This window comes from Chrysoperla carnea, chromosome 3 (genome assembly GCF_905475395.1).
Source record: "Chrysoperla carnea chromosome 3, inChrCarn1.1, whole genome shotgun sequence".
Lineage (NCBI taxonomy): Eukaryota > Metazoa > Arthropoda > Insecta > Neuroptera > Chrysopidae > Chrysoperla > Chrysoperla carnea.
Window position 1 is genome coordinate 3852099 of NC_058339.1, and position 24945 is coordinate 3877043.

At 29.0% G+C, this 24945-nt stretch overlaps 1 protein-coding gene across 1 annotated transcript; it reads left to right on the top strand.

Annotated features, from left to right (window-relative positions):
* Positions 1-975: 975 nt before the first annotated feature.
* On the top strand, positions 976-3827 carry LOC123294931. Its single transcript, XM_044876129.1, has 6 exons — positions 976-1057; positions 1138-1353; positions 3011-3132; positions 3202-3270; positions 3338-3418; positions 3488-3827. Exons 1-6 carry the CDS (start codon positions 993-995, stop codon positions 3769-3771), a joined length of 837 nt encoding a protein of 278 aa, XP_044732064.1. The 5' UTR covers positions 976-992; the 3' UTR covers positions 3772-3827.
* Positions 3828-24945: the final 21118 nt, after the last annotated feature.

Below are 24945 nucleotides of genomic sequence, written 5' to 3' on the forward strand. Positions count from 1 at the left end.
ATGCTAATCTGCTTATACATCATCTGTGCCGTTAACGTAATTGAGCTGTTGTACTGTATCTACAGGCAACATGTCAAGAAAATCAAGAAGAGGGCAGCAAAACATCCACCTGCGTAAGCTGACATCATGTCATCATATTTTGTGACATTATCGATAATTATTTGAATTATTTTCGTTTTGTTCACAAAATTATTATATACGTAATCATTATTATATTATTTTAAATTTATGTTCTAATTATGGGTGCGTGTTGTAAATAAAATGTATGAAGTAATATTTATTGCTGACTCAAATGCATAATTAGTATATAAATTGTTAATTAATAAATTATAAATATAGAAGTAATTTTATACCGCTAAGTAATGTGATCTCTTTATTTATCTGCCCAAATAAAATCTACAACAATTAGATTAGTCTCCATGTAAACTATTATCAAATAAAGTAAAAATGGCGAAAATTTAATTTTTTACCTTCTAAGTATACGCTTTGAAAAACTAATTAATTACATGAAAACTAATCAGTCCTAAATAATACAAATATATTCCTAAATCTTCCCAAACGATTCCCAGTTGAATAAGAATAGTTTTAATGAAAAAAAAAACTTAACATTTACATAAATTAAAAAAACAAAATTATTGTAAATGGAGTAACATTTGAATGTTGCCGCCATTAATATAACCACAAAAAATCAAAAAATCATATATGTAATACTAAAGGTATATGGGCAGTTGGTACGGGAAAGAATGTCCAAACTTTACGGTGCCGACAATATTTGTTTTCTCTCTCGTTCGAGACATTTTATCTATACTGCGCATGCTTGAGAATTCTCTAAAATATTAGTAGCGGGAAAATAATCAGGAGAATAATTTTGGGGTTATAATTGTGTTTACATATTTATTATTTATTATAATTTTAAAAAATAGCGCTTAATTTTTTCATTTTTCGCTTTCTAACTTATAAATATTTAATTTTTAATAAGTAATTATTGGAAAATGGTGAACTCATGTTTTTTGTGCGACAGAAAGGCATCTCGAGTACATAATATTTCATTGCACAGGTAAGTTCAAATTATTACCAAATTTTCAAATTAAAAATTTTTTTATGTTCAGAATAATATTTAAAATTTAACAAATTTAGCTTTCCGAAAAATACGGATGTACGTATGAAATGGCTCAATGCTTGTGGATTAACTATTAATGATGATGTAAGGAGAACTAGTGTATGTTCTAGACATTTTAAACCTGAAGATATTTGCCAGTCTAATATTTTTGGAACAGTTAAATCTTCGATAAAACGTAATGCAGTTCCTACGCTTTATCTTACAAATCCGCTGGATATCAATACGGATAATAATTATTATCCGTATTGATATCCAGCTAATATAATATATCCAGTTAATATATTATATATATTAACGGTTGAACGGTTGAAAATATTCATTTGATTAACCGCTTTTTATAAAAATATTATGTGTTTTAAATAACTATTACAATTACAATTTTCTAAATTAAAATCATTCTAAATTATTAATGTTAATGCATTAAGTTATTAGTAATGCGAGCCTATACAATAAAACTTTTAATATTTATGTAATTAGATTTATAATTTTTATGTAATTATTGTATTGTGTATTTAAATTTTTTTCAAATGTTTAAAAATAAAGACTTATAAAATTTTAATTGTTGTTTCAATCATTGTTTCTGTAGTGTATTTATTTAATCTAAATAATAAATTTCAATTAAATAAACGTTAAGAAAATTTTTCTGCCAGAAAGGATAATACAAATTAGTGGTTAAGAAAACTAAATTATTAATTTTAATTTAATAAGTTATTAGTTATGCGAGACTATACAATGAAACTTTTAATACATATTTATGTAATTAGATTTATAATTTTTATGTAATTATTGTATTGTGTATTTAAATTTTTTTCAATTGTTGAAAAATAAAGACTTATAAAATTTTAATTGTTGTTTCAATCATTGTTTCTGTAGTGTATTTATTTAATCCAAATATTAAATTTCAATTAAATAAACGTTAAGAAAATTTTTCTGCCAGAAAGGATAATACAAATTAGTGGTTAAGAAAACTACTATTGTTTGAAATCGAAGTTCAACACTATCTTAGTAGTTTCCCATAAAAAATTAATGTGCGCTTAAGGAAAGAAAAGACATCAATTACACTTTTAAATTGTCCTTATACAATTTACTAGTTCTCCACATTTCTATTGTATTATCTAATCTAAAGCAATAACTCTTGAAAAATAATAGAAACTGCACCCTATCGTAATATTTTACCTAATTGTGTTCTATTAGCTTAATTAAGTAATCATTAGTTACTTATTCCCAGAGTTTGTTTTTTTTTTTTGCTTAGGAGGGTATTAAGTCAATATTTATTCAAAATCAAATAGCGGTCAAGAATTTTTCCCTAATTTATAATTCTTTAAATAAAATACAACACTTAAAAATTATTAAAAAGAAAGAAATGAATGTTTTATCATAAAGCATAATGCAACTGAAGTAAAATTATTCTACTATAAATTTTTATTAGTTTTTCAACGCTAATTAACTGAATAAAAACCACGAATAAGGTTCATTAGGTAAAGTTATTATTTTTTTATTTTTATATTTCTCCCAAAATATTTACAATGTTCTATGGGCGAGAATTTTATTTTAATTTGATCTATATCTAGGCAACCGTAACAACGTATAGACATGTGCACATTGCATAAAAATATTATTTCATGTTTTCAAAAAAACCAGATTTTTAAAAATAATTTTTTTGAATATTTTCCAATTAAATCCGACGAAACCATTAAAAAAGTTTTGATTGGAATGAATAAAAAAATTTTTCCATTCATCTCTCTTAAAATTGGATTTAAAATTTTTAATTGGTTCCAATGAAATTAATTGGAATGATTTGGAAATTTTGTTCCCAACTGAATCCCATTTGTTCCAATGAATTTAATTGGAAATTTTCCAATTTATGTATCGGACTTTTTTATCAGGGAAAGCACAGCCAAACGTATCATTGTCCGAATTATTCAATGAGAATATAGTCAACAACCAAGCACCCAATTTTCCTGACAATGGTATTGTCGACGACAATAATGTACTCGAGATTGTGGAAAAAAGTAAAGAAATAACATACTTGCAAACAATTTCAAGATTAAAACATGAGTACTATTTTTATTATATTTTAGGTCCGGATCATTTTCTTACTCTAAACAATATTGAAGTTCAAACGTCAAAAAAAAGTAGCATTGATTCTGGTAAGTGTATGAAAAACAGTTTGTTAAAAGTGATCTTAATAAAAAATGTTAAAAATTTTTATTTTAGATGGCTCCTGTAAAAAATCTGATTTAAATCAATTCATGGAAAAAACGATTTCAAATTTAAGTAGTGACGACGAAAATACTGGTAAAAATAAAGAGTTATATCCTTTAAATATTTTACTAACAAATTTTACACTATCATATATTTGTTAAGTTCCAGACCAAAATAAATCCCCAAGTCATCGCCTAAAACGTAAATTTTTTGAGCCTCGCTTTGTAAGTGAAATATTACCAACAGATTTTTCTACACCCAAAAGGGCTAAAAGAACTCTTGATTTAATTAAAAATACCGATAAGAAGAAAACAGAAAAAATAAGACAACTACAGAGACAAGCCAGGAATCTCCAGAAGAAAGTTGAGTCTTTACAAGATTTAATAAATCATCTTAAGGAAAACCGTATGTTAACAGATGAGAGTGGTGATGCTCTAATGGTATAGTATATTCTAATTAATATTAATTGTACATATATATGTGGAGTATCGGAAATGGCACATCCTGTTGAAATAAAAATCATAAATTTGCAAAAATATTATAAAATTATTTTTTATTCTTGTGTGAATTTCATTACTTAAGCAAAAATAACCAATATAATTTTTGTATAAATAAATTCAATCGAAACCATTTTTTTTCAGTTCTATTCAAAATTTCGTAAAGTTCTAATAAAGTTTTTGTCAGTCAAGTTCAAATTATGTTATTGTATTTTTATTGTGTAATTTTAATAATCGGTTTAATTTTGTTTTAATAAATTAAAGATTTAATATTGTGTAAAATAAATTTTTCATTATTTCAACAAAACCTTCAGTCGTTTTTAAATAGAATAATTATAAATAAATCGACGCACAGTTAAATCAAAACACCGAAATAAATTATCGACGTTAAAAACAGTAATCGAACGCGACCGGAACTAACGATTAAATTAGAGCTCCGTTTCTTATGTTTCTCGAAAAAACTAAGTGGCGATCCTCCTCATCTTTTTAACAAGATTGCCAAGTCGTTCTCGAGCATTATAATTCGGACAAAAGTGATTGGAAATTAATCATCGAAGTATAATATATTTGGGACACGACATATATATATTTATAATTGTATATATTTTATACTATTATTATCGGCGACACATTTACGTAATAATTTTGCTTATAAGAATATCATAATTGATGATTTATTATAGGTGATAGGGTATTGATCATCGAATATTTGAAACAATTGTACGTGTATGTTTTTTTTTTATTTTTGTTAGCGGGTGTCAGTATAAATATTTCAACTGATCTTCAATATTTCACGAAAGACGATAAAATGAAAAAAATCTAAAATTTGTTCTTCTGTAATTTTTTTTTATGATATTTTTTTCTATATAGAGTATGATGCCTGAAGATTTAGCCAGTATAACAAATATGAAAATTAAAGATGGACGAGGATACACACCGCAAGTTCGATCTTTTGCATTATCCTTACACTTTTATTCACCAAAAGCTTACAGATACGTTCGAGAAAAATTTAATAATAAGTTACCATCTGTATCAACAATTAAATCATGGTATAGAGTAGTGGATGGATCTCCCGGGTTTACTGATGAATCATTTAGGGCTATTGAATTGCGATGTAAAGAGAAGGCTGGTATAGTTAATTTGGTTCTGGATGAAATGTCGATAAAAGAAGGAATAATTTATGATAAAAAAGAATTTCACGGAGGCATAAGCTATGGGACAGTACCTAATTTTGATTCTAGTTACTCTGATAACGACAATCCGATTACAGCTAAAAATGCGTTGGTTTTAATGGCAGTCTCCATGAATGAAAATTGGAAATTGGAAAGTATTACATATATGCAAAAAATCAACTAAAAAATAAATGTAACTAATTAAATAATTTTAGTGTCCCAAATGATGAAACCGTGTTTAATGTGATTCCCAAATTAATTAGATTAGTCTCCATGTAAATTATTATCAAATAACGTAAAAATGGTGAAAATTTAATTTTTTACCTTCTAAGTATACGCTTTGAAGAACTAATTAATTAAATGAAAACTAATCAGTCCTAAATAATAAAAATATATTCATAAATCTTCCCAAACGATTTCCAATTGAATAAGAACAGTTTTAAGGCAAAATAAAACTTAACATTTACATAAATTATAAAATAAATTATTCAGTAATATTTGAATATTGGCGCCATACTGCTATATAACAATTAATGGTTCAGGTGTACGGTTAATTAACATAACCTATCAATCAACTAAAAAATAGGTGTAATTAATTAATTATACATTCCCAAACTCTGAAACCGTGTTTATCGTAATTCCCAAATGATTTCCTTTCGAATAACATAAAAATTAAGTGGATTTAATTTCCTACCTGCTAACTATACGCTGAAAAAAGAATCATTAATTACAGGAAAACTAATAATTCCCAAATTCTAAAATTATATTCCCAAATCCTCCCAAACGATTCCCAAAAGAATGGAAATAGTTTGAGTGAAAAATAACAATTTTATCTGCTAAGTATACGGAGCTATATAGTGGAGTCAATGAGTGTTTTTACTTGGAAGCATATAGCATTCTATAGGTGAAAAAATTTTTAAAATCGGTAACGTAGTGAACTCAAAAATGTCGGTTTCAGTATTTAATTGATTTTAACTTTTGCTACGGAACCTTAATTTTTTTGAAAATAAAATATAGCCCATTTTACTTGCTGATAATGTAGCATTATATAGGTGAAAGAATTTTTAAAATCGGTTAAGAAATGAACTCAAAAATGACGGTTTTTATATATTTTCATACAAACTTTCATCCCCTATTTCACCATTTAAGGGTATGAATTTCGAAAAATCCTTTTTTATGTGACATTTACAGTATAAAATCAATAATTTATCGAAATTTCAAACTTCTATCATTAGCGATTTAGGCTGGGAGTCAATACATCAGTCACGACATTGGCTATTCCCCCTCCAGATTGTTTCCCCCATCTGAAATGTTTCTGATTTTAAATAATATACAAAAAGAATCGTTCTGAAAAAAAAAATCATCAAAATCGGAGCTGTTCCTGAGGACTTCCTAAGAAAGCCTGTTTTATGTATTCATTGACTCCGCTAATAAATAAAAATATTATTTTAGGCAGAGGATGTGGTGCTTATTTCAAAAACAGTTGGAGGTATGCGAAGGTTTTTAAAAGGATTAGAGGAGTATTGTGAAAGGTGGATATTGAGTGTGAATGTTAAAAAAACAAAAATGATGATATTGACGAATGGGCGAAAAAGTAGTATGAATGAAATATGGAAGTATAAAGAAGTGATTGTAGAGACTGTTAGTTGTTTTGAATATTTGGGTGTAGTGATGTGTAGTAATGGAAAATGGATAGAGCATGTGGAACGTATGACCGATAAGGAAACGAAAGTTTTAATGAGTATTAGAAGATATGTGTACAGATATGAAAATTTCCCTATAAACGTGATTTTTAAAATATGCAATGCTTTAAAAATTCCAATATATACTTATGGATGGGAATTTTGGGTTGGAAATAGTAATAACTATAAAGAGCATATTAGAACTGTAAACACATTAATGCATAATTTCCTTAAAGAACTGTTGGGTGTAGCAAAATCTATTCCCAATTCAGCAATTAATTTTGAAATGGGCACTAGAAGTGTGGAATATTATTCCATGGCAAAGGCTTTTAATTATCGCAATAGGGTATATAATAGCAAGAAAGAGCTGCAAATAATCTGTTTGAATGAGGGTACGTTGGATAAAATAACCTTAGACCATTATAAACTAGGTGCCAGATATGTGTGTTGTGTGATTCGGCAGAAAGTGTGAAGCATCTGATAGAGGAATGTCCAGGAACTGCAGGTCAAGAAAGGGAGGAATTGCATAAATTGGGACTGACTGCAACTCCATCTATACATAATTGCTCTAGTTTAGAGGTTATGAAAACAGTAACGTCGTATCTGCGATATATTTTGACAAAAAGACATATCTCGGCTAAGCGTTCGCGAATATATAGTTTTTAGTTTTAGTTATTTTTATTTTTTTGTATGGATATGTTTAAAAGATTTGTAATTTTTTTATTCGAATAGCTAGACATTTTAGCTCAGAGTCAACCAAATTTTTGTTACAATTCAAATTGGAGGCACGAAATAAAATTACTAAATTTTATGTAATGCATTTAAATGTTGATATTTAAAGTTTTTTTGGTATAAATTTTTTGATATTTATAGCAATGGCTTATACAGAAGCTGCAGTGGATCCTTCGATTTCCATAATTTAAATCGGGGGCTCATTTTAATTGATAATGACGAAGATGATGGTATAATATAACAGCCCTCATGATGTAGCAGTGTCAGTTCAAAATCGTTTGATTTTGGGAGTGATGTAGGATAGTTTATATTTAAAATATTTTTTAATATAATAAATATATTTTTCCAACTTTTTTTTTATCGACCCTCAACAAATAAGATTACCTCAGTTTTGATTATTATGGAATATTTACAGATACATCGAGCTACAAACTCAAATTGCCCAAACTGTTAAAAGTTTTCGGATGTCCAATTTAATTTGTGGTTAATAAATTGTATTTCATTTTCAAAATATTCTTACTTTAATGAATTGAAATGTATTAAATGTCGTGGATTATCATTGTTCAAAAATGGTTCCACAGAATATGTAGGATAGAATTGTATCGATCATTATTCGTTGTGTGCGTAGTCATGGTAGGGACAATAAAATCGATGCCAGCGCTTCCAGTGAAAAATTTTGGTGATAAAGGGGGCTGTTATGACTAATTTGCAATTCTTTACATGTTAATGTTATAGAAACTGTCAAATTAAAATTATTGAAAAACACTAATTAATTAAACTTAATGCATTAAAAATTGTGAAAATAAGAAATCAAATTGCACAAATATTATTTTTCAAATGTTAATTATCATAATTATTTATTTAAATTTGTGAGAAAATTATATTAAATTTTCAATGTAAGTCAATAATGCAATCCATACAATTATATATGCATCCATACAATTCTATAATTAAAGTAGTATATCGTTGTCATGGAAACGAAACTCGCGCACGGTGCCAATAGAAGTAGTTATAGGTTTTAAAATATTTTACTTTAAACAAATTTTATTCATGTTATCGTTTTTACATGCATAATGTAACATGTCGTTAAAAATACCAATGTCAGAGACTCAAATAATTTTTTTTTCCAAATTCTTCATCAAAATCAATACTAATAACTTTTATGCTTTTATCAAAAAAGAAAAATAAAATAAAATCAGTTTTTTTTTTGTAATTAATAAACCCGTTTATTCCATCGCCGCCTGTCTTAGTAAGCAGACGCTTTTTGTCAATTTTCCAATTGTTAAAAATAAATAATATTTAATTGTTTTAACTACTTAAAAATTCCATCGTAAGCAAAAATACTGACACAGTTTTAATAACAATGTGCAATAGTTAAATAATTTTAAAAAATTTGCAATAGTGTTAAAATACATTTTTAATATATTTGTGGTGAGTTCATCAATTTGTTATGGCGTCAGTGTGTTTTTTATTTTGAAATTTTATTTTCATTGTTGAGAATTTATACTAATATGACATGCATATACATATTAAAGGATGCCAAATGATTCCACAAATTTAATTTTTACACCACCGTTAATGTGTTCTCGCAAGACATCAAAATCACTCCTTGATGATCTTCTAAAAGTTAGTACAAACCATCAAAATACGCCAGAATTCTTAAAAATTAGGGCGAACGTCAATGCTTACAATAGTAACACTGGCAATTACATTAAGGAATATGCTAACATATCTAGAAGGTTAAGCATGTCATCTCAAGACTCTAAAACAATAAATAATATTGATAACATTTCGCCCATAACTACCAAGCCTGCAAGCCAGCAGCACCCATCATGGCAAGATAACGATTTTACTGTTGTCTCAAGAAAAAATAAGGGTAGTTCTGAGCCAAGTGAGTGGAGAGTTAGACAGAAAGAAGAGGAGGCTGGACCTTCTAATTCCACAACACGAAACTGATTTGATCCATTGTTGACGGCACCGGTAAACGATAATTTGATTGATGAACCGAAAAAACAGCACGTTCAACCAATCTTTGTAATCAATGTAACCAATTTCAAGGCCTTTCAACAGGACCTTTGTGTCTTCGGATTTGACAAAAAATACATCTTAAAAGTGTTTAATAATCAAATTAAAATCATTCCTAATGACATCAGTATCTACAAGGATATGGTAAAAACTTTTCAATCGAAAAATGTTAGCTATTATACTCATCGATTGAAACAAGAACGTCCTTTTCGTGTAGTCTTAAGAAATGTTCACAGCACCACAGCATCTGAAGATATTATTGACGATTTGTCAGACCTTGGGTACGTTGTTGAAAACATCTCCAACATAGCCAAGCGAAAGCACCACTGAAAATGTTCTTTATCGACTTAAAAAAATGATCCTAAAAACAAGTCCATCTACTTGATCAACAAATTTGGCAACAAAATAGTTAAGTTTGAGCCACCAAACCGAAAACAGGAAGTACCCCAACGTAGTAGGTGTCAAAGATTTGGCCCACAAGCAAAACAGCTGTGGAAGGACATTCAGATGCGTGAAGTGCATTGGTCGTCATCCCACTAATGAATATCTCAAGAAAACTCCGATTAAACGGTTATTTGTGTTAATTTTGGTGATCATCACACGGCTAATTACAAAGGTTGTCAGGTCTACAAAAAAATATTAGAAAAAAAATGTCCCGCATTAAGAAAACGACAGATTGACACACCCATTACAATTTCCCGGGCAACTCTACCAAATTTCACCCGGGAAAACTTTTTCTTATGCCCAAGCAGCCCAAAAGGCTAATCAAAATAACCAAAGGTCAACAGTTGAAGAACCCCGCCCCATTCGCAAAGAAGAAGACAATCTCGTTACTTTCATGAATCATTTCTAGAACTAAAAGAAATGTTTCGTGACTTAATGAAACAGAATAGTGTTATGATTAACCTCTTAACAGAATATTGATAAAATGAAATAAAATGGTTAAAAATATAAATCTTGTACTTTTAAACGCAAACGGATTAACAAACCGTCGCCTTGAACTCGAAGCGTTTCTCATAGATCGTGATATTGACATAGCACTAATTTCTGAGACACGTTTTACTGCGAAAAACTATTTAAGCATTAAAAATTATTGCATTTATGACACCAATCATCCAAGTGGAAAAGCTCAAGGGGGAACAGCAATTATTATTTTAAAAAAAAGCCTAAAACATTATGAAATGAAAATAGTTGTTGAGGATTGGGCTGGTCCAATAACAGTGTCAGCCGTTTACTGCCCACCGAAGCATTCAATTAGCCAAGAAACTGTTGAAACTTTCTTCAGTAATCTTGGTAACATATTTATCGCCGGTGGTGATTATAACGCCAAACATATGTTCTGGGCGTCGAGATCGATAAATCCGAAAGGACGAAACTTACTGAAAACCATTCAAGCAAACAATCTTGATCAGCTATCGAAGACCAACTTACTGGCCATATGATTTAAATAAGTTACCCGATCTGTGGTGAAAAATATGTCTAAAGCGTATGTACATTCAAATTAAATCATGCGACGAACTCTCCAGCGACCACTCGCCGGTTTTATTATCAATTTGCAATGAATTTATTCAAAGAGGAGGTACTGCGTCTTTATCTAACGCCAGATAGACTGGAACTATTTTCGATGGCATTTCGATAATAACCTAAATCCAAAAATACTGTTAAAATCAGAAGATGATATTGACTTAGCTGTACTAAAACTCTAAACTATCCAAAAATCAGCCAGAAAAGCCAACCCCTGATATTAAAAACCTTAAGCCTAAAAGTTTGCTACCACAAAACGTCAGGCAGTGAATCTCAGAAAAGCGTAGATTAAGAAGAATCTGGCAGAAAACAAGATTTCCAAATGACAAAAACAGCTTCAACAGAACGTCACAAAACTTAAAACGCTTGCTAGAAAAATTTAAAGAAAATTGTATTCAAGACTATCTAGAAAACCTATCTCCAACAGAAGCGACGGATTATTCACTTTGAAAAGCTACCTAACGTTGCAATCAACCTCAAAGAGCGCTTCCACCCCTAAGAAATCAAGATCGTTCATGGACAAGGAGCAACAAAGAAAAAGTTGATCTTTTTGCTCCAGAATTGAAAAAAAGATTTTCTAATTCACTAGATGCACCAGACGAATAAATTGAACAGTTCTTGAGTGCTCCTCTACAATTATCCCCACCAATCGAGGCTTTTTCTCTAAACAAAATAAGTGCGGCAATTAAAACACTAAACCCAAAAAAATCACCAGGTTTTGATCTTATAGCAACTAGAATTTTAAATGAGTTGCCAAAAAATGGGATAATCATGATTCGTTATATTTTAATGCGATTTTCAGACTGGGCTATTTCCCATGTCACAAATCTAATTACAAAACCAGGAAAGCCAATCAACGAAGTCAAATCAAATCGACTTATCAGTTTAGTACCAACACTATCTAAACTCTTACTACTAAACTACTACTAAACTTGTAGAAAAATTATTTCTACAAAAATTAAAGATTATACTGAATGAGTCGCAGATCATACCAGATCAACAATTTGGGTTCCGTGAGAAACATTCAACTATATAGAACAAGTGTATCGAATAGTTAACACAATTAACAAATGCTTTCAAGAAAAAAAATATTGTTTAGCTTCATTTCTTGACGTCAGCAAGGTGTTCGATAAAGTATGGCACTCTGCGGACTTACCAGACGATGGAAGAAGTACCATAGCTACCTTTGAAGATGATACTGCTATATTATCCATAGACGTGGAGCCAAATGTAGCTTCGCAAAGGCTTCCAAATAGTATAAATAAAATACAAAACTGGTTACAAAATTGGCGTTATCAAGTAAATGGACAAAAATCAGTTCAAGTAACGCCTCTTTAAGAAGAGAAACTTGTCCAGCTGTGAAAATGAACAATGTCAGTTTTCCACAGGCAAACGAATTGAAATATCTGGGAATTCACTTAGACAGAAGGCTAACTTGGCCCAAACACATCTGGTCTAAGAGAAAACAATTAAATTTAAAATTATCGAAACTTTACTGGCTGTTAGGCCATAAATCTTAAAAGTTATCATTAGACAATAAAGTGCTAGTGTATAAAACAATTTTAAAACCTGTTTGGACTTATGGGATTTAGTATGGGGACCTTTTAGCAACAATAACATCGAAATTATTCAACGGTTTCAATCAAAAGTGTTACGAACAATTAGTGAATCTCTCTGGTACGTGCGTAATGTCAACATTCATCGTAGTTTTGAAGTGCCCACAGTGCGTGAAGAAATTACGCGGTTCAGTGAAAGTTACTAGACTCGCCTTGAAAGAGACCCAAATGTTGAAGTAATCAGTCTCTTAGACAATAGTGAAAGAGTAAATAGACAAAGTATTCTAGATTTACAACGGCAAACCACTGTCGTATGTTGCTCAGGACGACTACAAACACAATTCATACGGTCTATGAGAATCTGAATACAATGAAATACAATTTAATTGATGAAAATGGAAAATATAATGGGAATGCTGATATTTGTAAGGATGTAAAAAAAGATGATCTGAGAATGCAGTAGGAAGCAGGAATTTTTATGGGGAAGTTGATTTTGGAAAATATTATTGTAAGAATGCGCTTGAGAATGAAAATAGAAATGTGTTGCATATTGGTACTTGGAATGTCCGCAGTTTATACCAAGCTGGAAAATTAGACAATCTTTTACTGGAAATGGAAGAAAATGAACTGGATATTTTAGGTGAATCAGTGGTTCGATGGACTATTATAATGTACTCAGAGGGGACAACTCATGTTGGAGGTGTTGCAAAATCAGCAATCGATTAAAATCTAAAATAATTGGTTCTGTCTATGACTCCGATCGCATTATTATGATAAAATTAAATACAAAGCCCGTGTCTACTAATATAATTCAAATATATGCACCTACCTCTGGCAGTTCTAAGCAGGAAAGTGATATTTTCTACAACAGGCTGGAAAATATAATTGCTCTAACTAATAATCGTGATTGTACTGTTGTGATGGGTGACTTTAATGCAAAAGTTGGAAAAGGTGAAGACAGACCTGCGATCGGATCATATGGACTTGGTAAAAGAAATTTAAGAGATGATACTTTAACTAAATTTTACAATCGACATGAACTTATTGTTATGAATACTTGGTTTGAGCAACCTGTAAGAAGACCATACACATGGAAGGCTCCTGGCGATACATCAAATAATATAATCAGAAACCAGATCGATTACATATTAATCAGCAATAGATATACAAACGCCATAAAAAATACTAAAATGCTACCTGGAGCAGATATTAATTCTGATTATACTCTCTTAAGTGCCAGAGTGGAGATAAAATCCAAATAACTCAAATGAATCACAAAAATAATAAAAAAGTTAATTTGGAAAAATTGTGCGATGTAAATCGGAGAGATGTTTTTCAAAGTAATCTTAGGAAATATAATCAGAATACTAGAGAAGAATAAAAATTTAAAGGAAAAACTAATGTGTTTTATTAAAAAAAATCAAATCCGCTGCTGAGGAAGTGTTAGTCGACAAAAAAATCGAAAAGAAAAAAGAATGGAAAATCGAAGAGATTTTAACCTTAATGATAGAAAGAAGGTCACTTAAAAATAACGTTACCCAATATAAACTCAAGAACAAACATATTAAAAACAAAATAAAGAAAGCAAAACAAGCATGGTTAGATGAAAAATGCCACAATATAGAAATGTATGGAAAACTTAATAATCCGCATAAATTGCACAAGGAAATTAAGAGGATGTGTGGAATATCGCGTGCACATGTAAAAGGCAACTTAAAGAATAAAGATGGGAAGATCTTAACTGAAAACGTAGAAATTGTGAATAGACGTTCAAAGATGAATCACGAGATGCTTTGTTAGTGGAAAATACCACTAACTCTTCATATCTACCAATATTGTTAGAAGAAGTTGAAAAAGCAGTTGAAGAACTTGGAATACGTAAAGCCTGTGGAGACGATGGAGTGTTTACTGAATATTTAAAGTGTTTGGATTCAAATAGCATGCGTGAACTTTAAAATTTATGTAATCCCTTATGGAAAAAATAAACTGTTACAAAGTCATACAAAGTTTAAATAAGAGTTCTTAAAGTCTTACTTTCTCTTACAAACTCTGAAAAAGTCTTATAAACTCTGAATAAGATCTAATAAGACGTAAAAAGTAGGAATTATTCCATCTTTTCGGTCTCTGCCAGAAGAGTTATTCAGAGTTAATAAAACTTACTAAAAGAGTTAGTAAGACTTTTTCAGAGTTTTTAATACTTAAAAAAAGTTTTGAATAATTTTTTGAGGCTGTAAAAAGAATTATTCCGACTTTTTAAAACTTTTAATAGTAAATTTATAGGCTATAAAAAGAATTAGTAAGAGTTTTTAATACTTAAAAAAGTATTTTATAAAAATGTCAAAAGAATTAGTAAGAGTTTTTAATACTTAAAAAAAGTATTTCATAAAAATGTCAAAAGAATTATTCAGAGTTTTTCTGACTTATTTTCTATATTTATTAAAATTTTTTGCGAATTACATTATAATTATTATTTCAGTTATCGTTGTCATTATAAATTCGTCAAGTGAAACTTAAATATCCAGTAACAAATTATTTTGCAACACAGGCAAAATAATTTGTTACTGGATATTTAAGTTTCACATGACGAATTTATAATGACAGCGATAACTGAAATATTTTCAAATATAAATATAATCAATTGCAGTTCAAACGTTAAAGGTAATAAATTTGAAGAAATAATTAAAAACAAATTTTTATTTTTTCTATTTATTTTTACAAAGTTTTTTTTTTACATTTTTTAAATTATAAAATCTTTTTTTTGGAGCGCTTATTGTGCGCTGTTTTTGAATATTAATTTTTTTGTTTGGTTTTACAAACTTTTGAAGCTTATATTAATATTTTTTAAATCTATTTACTATCGCTTTAATTTTATTCATTCCTAATTATCATAAATAAATAAATTATTAATTAGAACATAAAAGTTACATAATACTTTACGAGCAATTATTGCACGCTGTTCAATGGACGATATTACTTTTTTGTTTGATTATGACAAAAACTTGCAACTTATATTAACTTTTTTTAAAACAATAAATTAAAATTTATTAACATAAAAACATAAATAATATCTTACGAGCAGTAATTGCACTCTTTATATCCCTTTTATCAAATTGGTCATTTTCAAACACTGTGACAAAATGACCAATTTGGTACAAAACATATGTCACCAAAAAAAATTACATTTTTAAATAGTTAAAAATACAGTGATGTCTTTTAATTGTTTAAAAAATATATATTTTAATAAATCGGTGGAATAATAAAATAATTAATTAAAACATGTTCCACAAAATAGAGTTTTTTAGAGAAAATACAATTTTATAGAAAAAAATATCTAAATCAGAGTTTTGATCAATTTTTCTATAAAATTGTATTTTCTCTAAAAAACTCTATTTTGTGGAACATGTTTTAATTAATTATTTTATTATTCCACCGATTTATTAAAATATATATTTTTTAAACAATTAAAAGACATCACTGTATTTTTAACTATTTAAAAATGTAATTTTTTTTGGTGACATATGTTTTGTACCAAATTGGTCATTTTGTCACAGTGTTTGAAAATGACCAATTTGATAAAAGGGATATAAAGAGTGCAATTACTGCTCGTAAGATATTATTTATGTTTTTATGTTAATAAATTTTAATTTATTGTTTTAAAAAAAGTTAATATAAGTTGCAAGTTTTTGTCATAATCAAACAAAAAAGTAATATCGTCCATTGAACAGCGTGCAATAATTGCTCGTAAAGTATTATGTAACTTTTATTTTCTAATTAATAATTTATTTATTTATGATAATTAGGAATGAATAAAATTAAAGCGATAGTAAATAGATTTAAAAAATATTAATATAAGCTTCAAAAGTTTGTAAAACCAAACAAAAAAATTAATATTCAAAAACAGCGCACAATAAGCGCTCCTAAAAAAAGATTTTATAATTTAAAAAATGTAAAAAAAAAACTTTGTAAAAATAAATAGAAAAAATAAAAATTTGTTTTTAATTATTTCTTCAAATTTATTACCTTAAACGTTTGAACTGCAATTGATTATATTTATATTTGAAAATATTTCAGTTATCGCTGTCATTATAAATTCGTCATGTGAAACTTAAATATCCAGTAACAAATTATTTTGCCTGTGTTGCAAAATAATTTGTTACTGGATATTTAAGTTTCACTTGACGAATTTATAATGACAACGATAACTGAAATAATAATTATAATGTAATTCGCAAAAAATTTTAATAAATATAGAAAATAAGTCAGAAAAACTCTGAATAATTCTTTTGACATTTTTATGAAATACTTTTTTTAAGTATTAAAAACTCTTACTAATTCTTTTGACATTTTTATAAAATACTTTTTTTAAGTATTAAAAACTCTTACTAATTCTTTTTATAGCCTATAAATTTATTATTGAAAGTTTTAAAAAGTCGGAATAATTCTTTTTACAGCCTCAAAAAATTATTCAAAACTTTTTTTAAGTATTAAAAACTCTGAAAAAGTCTTACTAACTCTTTTAGTAAGTTTTATTAACTCTGAATAACTCTTCTGGCAGAGACCGAAAAGATGGAATAATTCCTACTTTTTACGTCTTATTAGATCTTATTCAGAGTTTATAAGACTTTTTCAGAGTTTGTAAGAGAAAGTAAGACTTTAAGAACTCTTATTTAAACTTTGTATGACTTTGTAACAGTTTATTTTTTCCATAAGGGATGAAATCTATCAGAGAGAAGACATTCCTAAAATACTACTTGAATCTAACTTTATTTTATTGCCAAAGAAAAATAAGGCTAATGAATGTTCAGACTACAGAACTATCAGTTTGACATCCAATATAACTAAAGTTTACTTTCGTGAAGCCATTTTCTGCTTGAACATTCTAGTGGAGCGCGCTATCGAAAACAATTTATGAGTATTTGTTTGCTTTATAGACTATGAGAAGGCATTCTACAACGTTTCACACAATTTTCTTTTTGATATTCTTAACCGACTATATAATGATAAAAAAATAATTAATATCTTAAAAAAATTATATTGGTATCAAACAGCTCAAGTTACAACTGGGTGTGGAAACACTGAGGATATCAGAATTGAAAAAGGTGTACGCCAGGGATGTGTTCTTTCTCCAATAATTTTCAATGTGTATGCCGAGTACATCATCAACGAGGCTATAGAAAATTTGGATATTGGTGTTAAATTTAACGGTGTTCGAGTTAATAATCTGAGATACGCAGACGACACAGTATTATTGAGTTCTAGTCAAGTAGAATTGCAAACTCTCATTTCCAAGGTTGCTGTAGTTAGCAAATAGTTGGCTTAAAACTAAACATTAAAAAAACATCGTGTAGTAAAGATCCTGTGCAATTAAACGCAAATATAGTTTATAAAAACAATAAAATAAACCAACCTAACCATACCAGTTATTTGGGGAAAATTATTACCTACAATAATGATCACTTGATTGAAATTAAAAAACGAATTGCAATTGCTAAAACCAATTTTATGAAATTAAAAACTTATCTAACTAATCGTCATATAAGTTTCAATAACAGATTTAAAATGCTAAAAACATATATATGGTCCGCTTAACTCTATTCTTGTGAAACATGAGCGCTTAAATATGTCAGTGAAAAAGACTAGCAGCGTTCGAAACATAGTGCATTAGACGTATGCTAAAAATGAAGTTGACTGATATGTTAACATTTTGTCTAAGAAATTTTTCCCGATTTTCGGTAGATCGCGCTACAATCGACAAAAATCGTTCTTTTAGATTTGGCATAAGAATTGCGCCGTTCAATGACAAAAATCAAAACGAAAAAGTAAAAAAAAATAAAAACACAAACACACAGAACCAAAACAAAAACAAAACAAAAGCAACACAAAAGTTAGAAATTCAACGAAAATAAAAGAGAAGCGAAAATGTCGAATTGCGGTAATTGAGGTAAACCACTAGACAATTGGGAGGATACTAAATAAAGCTCTTAGAAAGAATTAGATATGAATCATTTTAGATTTAATTTTTTTTCAGACTTTCCAAAATAAAAAAAAACATTTTTACAAAAATAATTTTTCTAAATCATAATAAAATATGAAAAACAAAACAGAATAGTCTTTTCTTCAAAAAAACAAAAACAAAATTGAAAATAACTATTCTCGACTCAAAAAACTTTTCTCGCCTTCACTTGAACTGCAATTCTAATGCCAAATCTAAAAGAACGATTTTTGTCGATTGTAGATATATCAACCGAAAATCGGGAAAAATTTCTTAGACAAAATGTTTGTCTTTTCTTCTGAAGAATTCAAATCTGCAGAAAAAAATAGGGGTTACCATTTGATTTTTTCAAGTTACACCACCTACCCCTAACAGGGGTTGAGGGTGGAGGGTGTTTTTGGTATGGTTAGATAGAGTTTCAAAAAATATTTGATACGTGTTTTTTCGTTTCAATTTTTTTTGAAAACTATTCAGAATAATCAGCCTGGACGGGTGGTTTGGAACACCCAGTATATAGTTATTGCTAATTATATAGTTAACAGTTCACGGAAATTTCCAATAAAATTTATAGAAAATGTTATTCTCTATGAAAATGATCCGTCCCATTTTTGTTGTGTGACGCCCGGTTCACAATATATTTGGTAAAACGTGTTTTCCAAGATGGCGGCTGAAGCTCACACTCCTCCGTCCCGCCAATAAGGATTTACACTCGCAAGTTACCCCTAAATATGTTCCAATATGAAAAAAATTTCTGCAGCAAATTGCAGACAAAAATATCCGATTATTGGCCTACCCAATAGCCAGAACAAAAAAAGTAGTTTCATAATGCAATTTACCGCAGAAGTTTTTTTCGTCTTTAAACATGTTTAAAGGTATCCTCTGAGTTTAAATCCAAATTGGCCGGACGCTGGGAATGAGCTTCAGCCGCCATCTTAGAAAACACGTTTTATAAAATATCTCGTGAACCGGGCATCACACAACAAAAATGGTAGGGATCATAGAGAATAACATTTTCTATAAATTTTATTGGAAATTTTTTTCTGTATAATTCAAGGGGTTTTATTTATACCGCTCCAAACTTTTCTTAATATGGTTATTACTAAATATGTAGTTAACGGTTCATGGTTCATGAAAACTCGTATGAACAAATTTTTAGAACATATAATTTCCAATAAATTTCGTAAGAAACTTTTTGTCGTAAAATTCGTAGTTTAAGAGCTATAGGCCATTAACCTGGTATTTTTTTCTACAATTTGCTGCAAAAATATCATGTTTTTGGCCTATAGCTCTTAAACTACGAATATTACGGCAAAAAGTTTTGGATGAAATTTATTGGAAATTATATGTTCTACAAATTTACTTATTACCATTTTGAATATACCGTAAACCGTTAACTATATATTTAGCAATAACCATATTAAGAAGAGTTTGGATCGATATAAATAAAAACCTACGCATTATACATAAAAAAGTTTCGAATAAAAGTTATAGAAAATGTTATTTTGTATGAAAATGATTCCTATCATTTTTGTTGTACGATGTTCGGTTCACAAGATATTTGATAAAACGTGTTTTCCAAGATGGCGGCTGAAGCTCACGCCCCTGTGTCCCGCTAATTTGGATTTACACTCGGAGGATACCCCTAAATATGTTCCAACACGTAAAAAATTCTGCAGTAAATTGCATTTGAAACTACTTTTTTTGCTCTGGCTATTGGGGTATATGTTAAAAGCCAAGGATAGTCAATGAATCTTTATAAAAACGGTTCGAATACATTGTTTAAAGCTTACTTAAAGAAGTTAAAAACAAAAATTTGTACGATCTTGCCCAGGGGGTGGGGGAGATCCCTTCTTGGGGGTGGAAAAGTTTATATTAAAATGATAACGGGAATCGATAGAAGCATAAATTCTAAGCAACAAAGTCATTTAAGTATATTTCGAAAAGTCAATACTTTCCGAGTTGTTGGCGATTGAAATTCGCCCACACTCATAATTATTACAAGTTTAGTGAAATATTTTAATACATAATAAACTTGTAATAAATTTTAGTAAAGACCAAAATAATGAAATAATTACAAATGTGAATATTGTCCTGAAAATCGGTTATGAGTATACAAAAATATTCTAAGCAATTTTTTTCTGATAGTTTTTTCCGAACCATCTTTGACGCCAGGCGAAATATTAAGAATCGACCCTATTTCAGAAATTTGTAGGAGGCTAAATTCAGATTTCGGTTAAGTATCTTAAAAAATGTATCTCATCACCCTGTATGACTTTTCAAAACTTCAAATCGATATTCCAATAAATAACGAAAATATGAGGGTGTCTTCATCTTAAATGCGACACACTGCATATATAAGTCATTTAACCGCTGATAAAAGTATGTATCTCTTAATGAAACTGTTATAGTTACATTATTAAACACGAGATAGCACCTTATATCATAGAGAAAATAGCAGTATTAGTAGAAAGTTTAAAACAAATAAACAAGTTATAATTTTGTATAAATTCTATTACTTTTCGTTAAATTAATAATTTTAATTTTAATTGAGAATAATGATATTTGTTGAAAAAAAAATTATTCTTGCATTTAAAATAATTAATTCTTAATGGGCCTTATTAGTTGGTTTAAATCATTTATTTAGTAATTTTAATAAATGTTTAATTAATATGTAGGACAACTGTGGTAACAGCAACAACCTTCGACTATGAATACACTTTGTATTCATATCTTTCTTAATTACTTTTTCGCTATGGTTAGTCAACCATACTCTAGAACTTTCTTAAAAACAAATGTAATTTTGAAATACTATAGAATTGTCTAGAATTCTAGACAATTCTAAAAAGAAAAAACAATATCGTTTTATATTACTCAAACAGAGATAGAAAACATATACAAGTAAAATATATGCAATAGATTATACGTGAATGTTCTGGAATTTGCTAGACTCTACGGTAATAATTGACTGTAACTATATAAAAGACGCACAGCGTGCGATACGGTCAGATAACAATACAGACTCTTCAAGTTAACTACAGTACAATATATAAGTTCATTTTAATCAAGTTATCAAAAATAGTGCAAGCTCTTGTGAATTAATTATTGTAGTGAAATTTTTTAAACGTCAATAAAACAAATAGTTTTTTTTTTGTGATATAAATTGTTCACTACAAATATACCTTCATCAATTATTAAGGTATTTCCAAACTATATCAGCTGAGGTAGTAACAAACAGATCAATAATACCTTTTTTTTTAAGAAAAATAAACAATAATTTAGAAATTTTTCGCATTTTTTCACGAATATTTTATCAAAAAACTACCCGACTTACTTTCTAATAAATTTTTAAGGAAAAATATTTATAGAAATTGAGGAAAGTATATATTCACTTTTAGAACAACGTATAATGAGAGAATGATATAATGAGTATATATTGAGAGTTTGAAGTAAAAAAGTCGGAAACGTGCATTTTATTTCACCATGTTTATGGAGATGCATGTTAAATATCTCCAACTTACGTAACGATTTTCTCAAAACCCCGTGGGCATAAATCCTCAAAAAAATTCAGCTGATTTCTGAAGATAAATTTTAGTAATATTGGGAATTTCATGAATTTCATGTATTAGCCCTTGTGGAAATAAATCTGTTCTGGAACTCAGAATATTTAGTTTGAAATTCAGAAAAAGAACATGTGAAGTAAAACTATCTCTGAAAAAGTATATATGGCCTAAGTCTGTCTCTCGTGGACAACCAATATAATCTAGGTTATTTTGGTATCCACGAGAGACGCACTTAGGCTATTGGGCCCACTTTTTGATACCATATATGCGTTTGACCACCTTTTCCGCTAATAATTTCACTTATCCGCTCCTCAATACCGTAATGTATACTTCTTAATATAATGAGATTATGTCAATTCTAGTAAAAAGTTTGTATCGTTTAGAAAAATAATGATCATAGGGAGAAAAAGTAAAGCCGAGGGTGTGTATACTATTTTTCTCCTCGACGGAAGCGGCAATTTCGTTTTGCACAGTTGGCAGAAAGTTGACAATTTCTGTACGGAGGTGAGAAAATTATTCTTTTCAATGCAGTTTTCTGAAAATCTACAATTCCTAATTCTGCACATTTGTCTTCAAATGACTGATTTAAATTACTTCAAGAGCTTGGAGCGTTTCGATGTAGAATGAGATACGGCGTTTTTAAACTTGTCAAACGCCTTCTGAAATGGAGTCGGGCGGTCACCGAGGTATTTTTAGGTAGACAGGACAAGAAACGGGCGTGAATATATGTTATTTTAATAGTGTTAAGAAGAAACTCAGTATTTACTTTAATTTGAGTCTTCAGGGCGTTCAATTGAAGTCTAGCGTCCATATAACTTTCAACTTTGGGTACATTAAATGTGTGTCGTAAATAAAGTGTTTGATCCATTTTGTCTCTCATCAACACTAATTCTTTTTCAATATTTTTTGATGTGTTCTGAAGAGCTTCTGTTTTTATTGCACGAAGATTTACCTCATGTTTTACTCGGTGAAATTGTTTGCATTGAAAATCAAGAAATTGTTTTCGTATAGATAAATTTAATTTAGCTTGTGCAGTAAGCAATCTCGTGCTGTATAGACTTAAATCTTTTCTTAATAGTTTCTTGCGCAAATTGACATTTATCAAACTCAAATATTCAAAATCTATGGGGCTCAACAATTGAGCCTTATCATATTTACTTATTAGAAGAGTGGAAATTGTTCTTAACTTTTGTAATAAATATCCACGTTGTAATCGTAATTTTAAAATTAAGGCATCAATCCCCTTCAAATGCTTTGATATGTATGCAATGACTTTTTCACCTGAAATGATTTTAAAAAAACAACTAGATAAGTTAATTATAATTACATACCCTCCCTGGTGGAAAAAATATTTGAAAAAATAATAAGTCTTAATAAGTCTTAGGAAACTTTGAAAAAGTCTTAGAAACTTGTTAAATATAACACATTTATTTCTAGTAATATTTTATATATGTTGGTATTAGTTAGTTATTTTTTGAATGTTTAAGTTTGTCAGTTGTAAGAATGACAAGTTAGAGTTCTGACATGTAATAATAATATAAGGAGAAATAAAGTTGATTTGAATATGAATAAATGTAGTTTGATAAGATAAAATCCACCACCTTAACATGGTAGCAGAGCATGGTTTGTTGAAAAGATTGGACATATAAAAAAAAAAAAAAAGGATTGAAATTGGTATTAATTTTATTGTGCACGTATCGTATAATAAAAATTACAAGATGGCGTCTAAAGACGAAATTAAAATTCCTATTTTTGATGGACAAAATTACAATATGTGGAAAAAACGGTTAGTGATGTTTTTAAAGTTAAAAAAATGTGAAACAAATATTGAAAGAGCAAAAACGCCAACTGATGAAGACCTTTGGGATGATAACGACTTGAAAGCAATTAATTACATATATAGTGCGATCTCGGATAGACAATTGGAATTTGTTAGTGATAAAGAAACTGCATATGAAATAATAAAGAAGTTCGACAGTTTGTATTTAAAGGAATCAACGGCATTACAAATTGTATGTAGAAATAAATTGGAAAGATTGAGACTAAAAGACTACCATGATTCAGCAACATTTTTTAGTGATTTCGAAAAGACAGTGAATGAGTTGAAAAGTGCTGGGGCAACTGTAACTGAAAAAGAAAAATTAAATTACATGTTAAACACATTACCGGAGTCATATAGTTATATTGGTGATTTAATTGACACGTTAAAAGTGGAAGATCAAACGGCTGATTATGTAAAGAGTAAAATTGAAATGGCTGAAATGAAAATTACAAAAGATGAAAATCCAGGTAGAAAATCAAATGTATTTATGGTGAATAAAAGTCAGCAAAATTGGACATGTTATGGCTGTGGTGAAGCAGGTCATATTCAGAGAAATTGTAGAAATAATAAACAAGCATCAGATGATCAAAGATGGAGATCATCACGAGGGCGGCAAGGTACTGGAAGAGGTGTTTATAGAGGACGTGGCAGTTTTCATGGATATCGCAGAAATAATCAGCAGCAACAAGCAACTCCTCAGCAACGTCAACAACAACAGAATGAAGAGAAGAATACTGCATGGGTTACAACGGTTGAGCATCATGTGGTACAAAATTCTGAGATAAGAAATGTAGATTCTAATGAGATTGTGTGGCTTTTAGATAGTGGTTGTACAGACCATATTATTAATGACGAAAGATATTTTGATAAATGTATTGAACTTAAAAAACCTGTAAATGTTTACTTAGGTGATAATAGAAAGGTAAATGCAACAAAATTAGGAAATGTTGTTAGTTATTTTAATGCTTTTGGTCAAATGAATTTAATAGAGATGAAAAATGTATTTTATGTGAAAGATATGAAATCAAATTTAATAAGTTATAGTAAAATCACAGAAA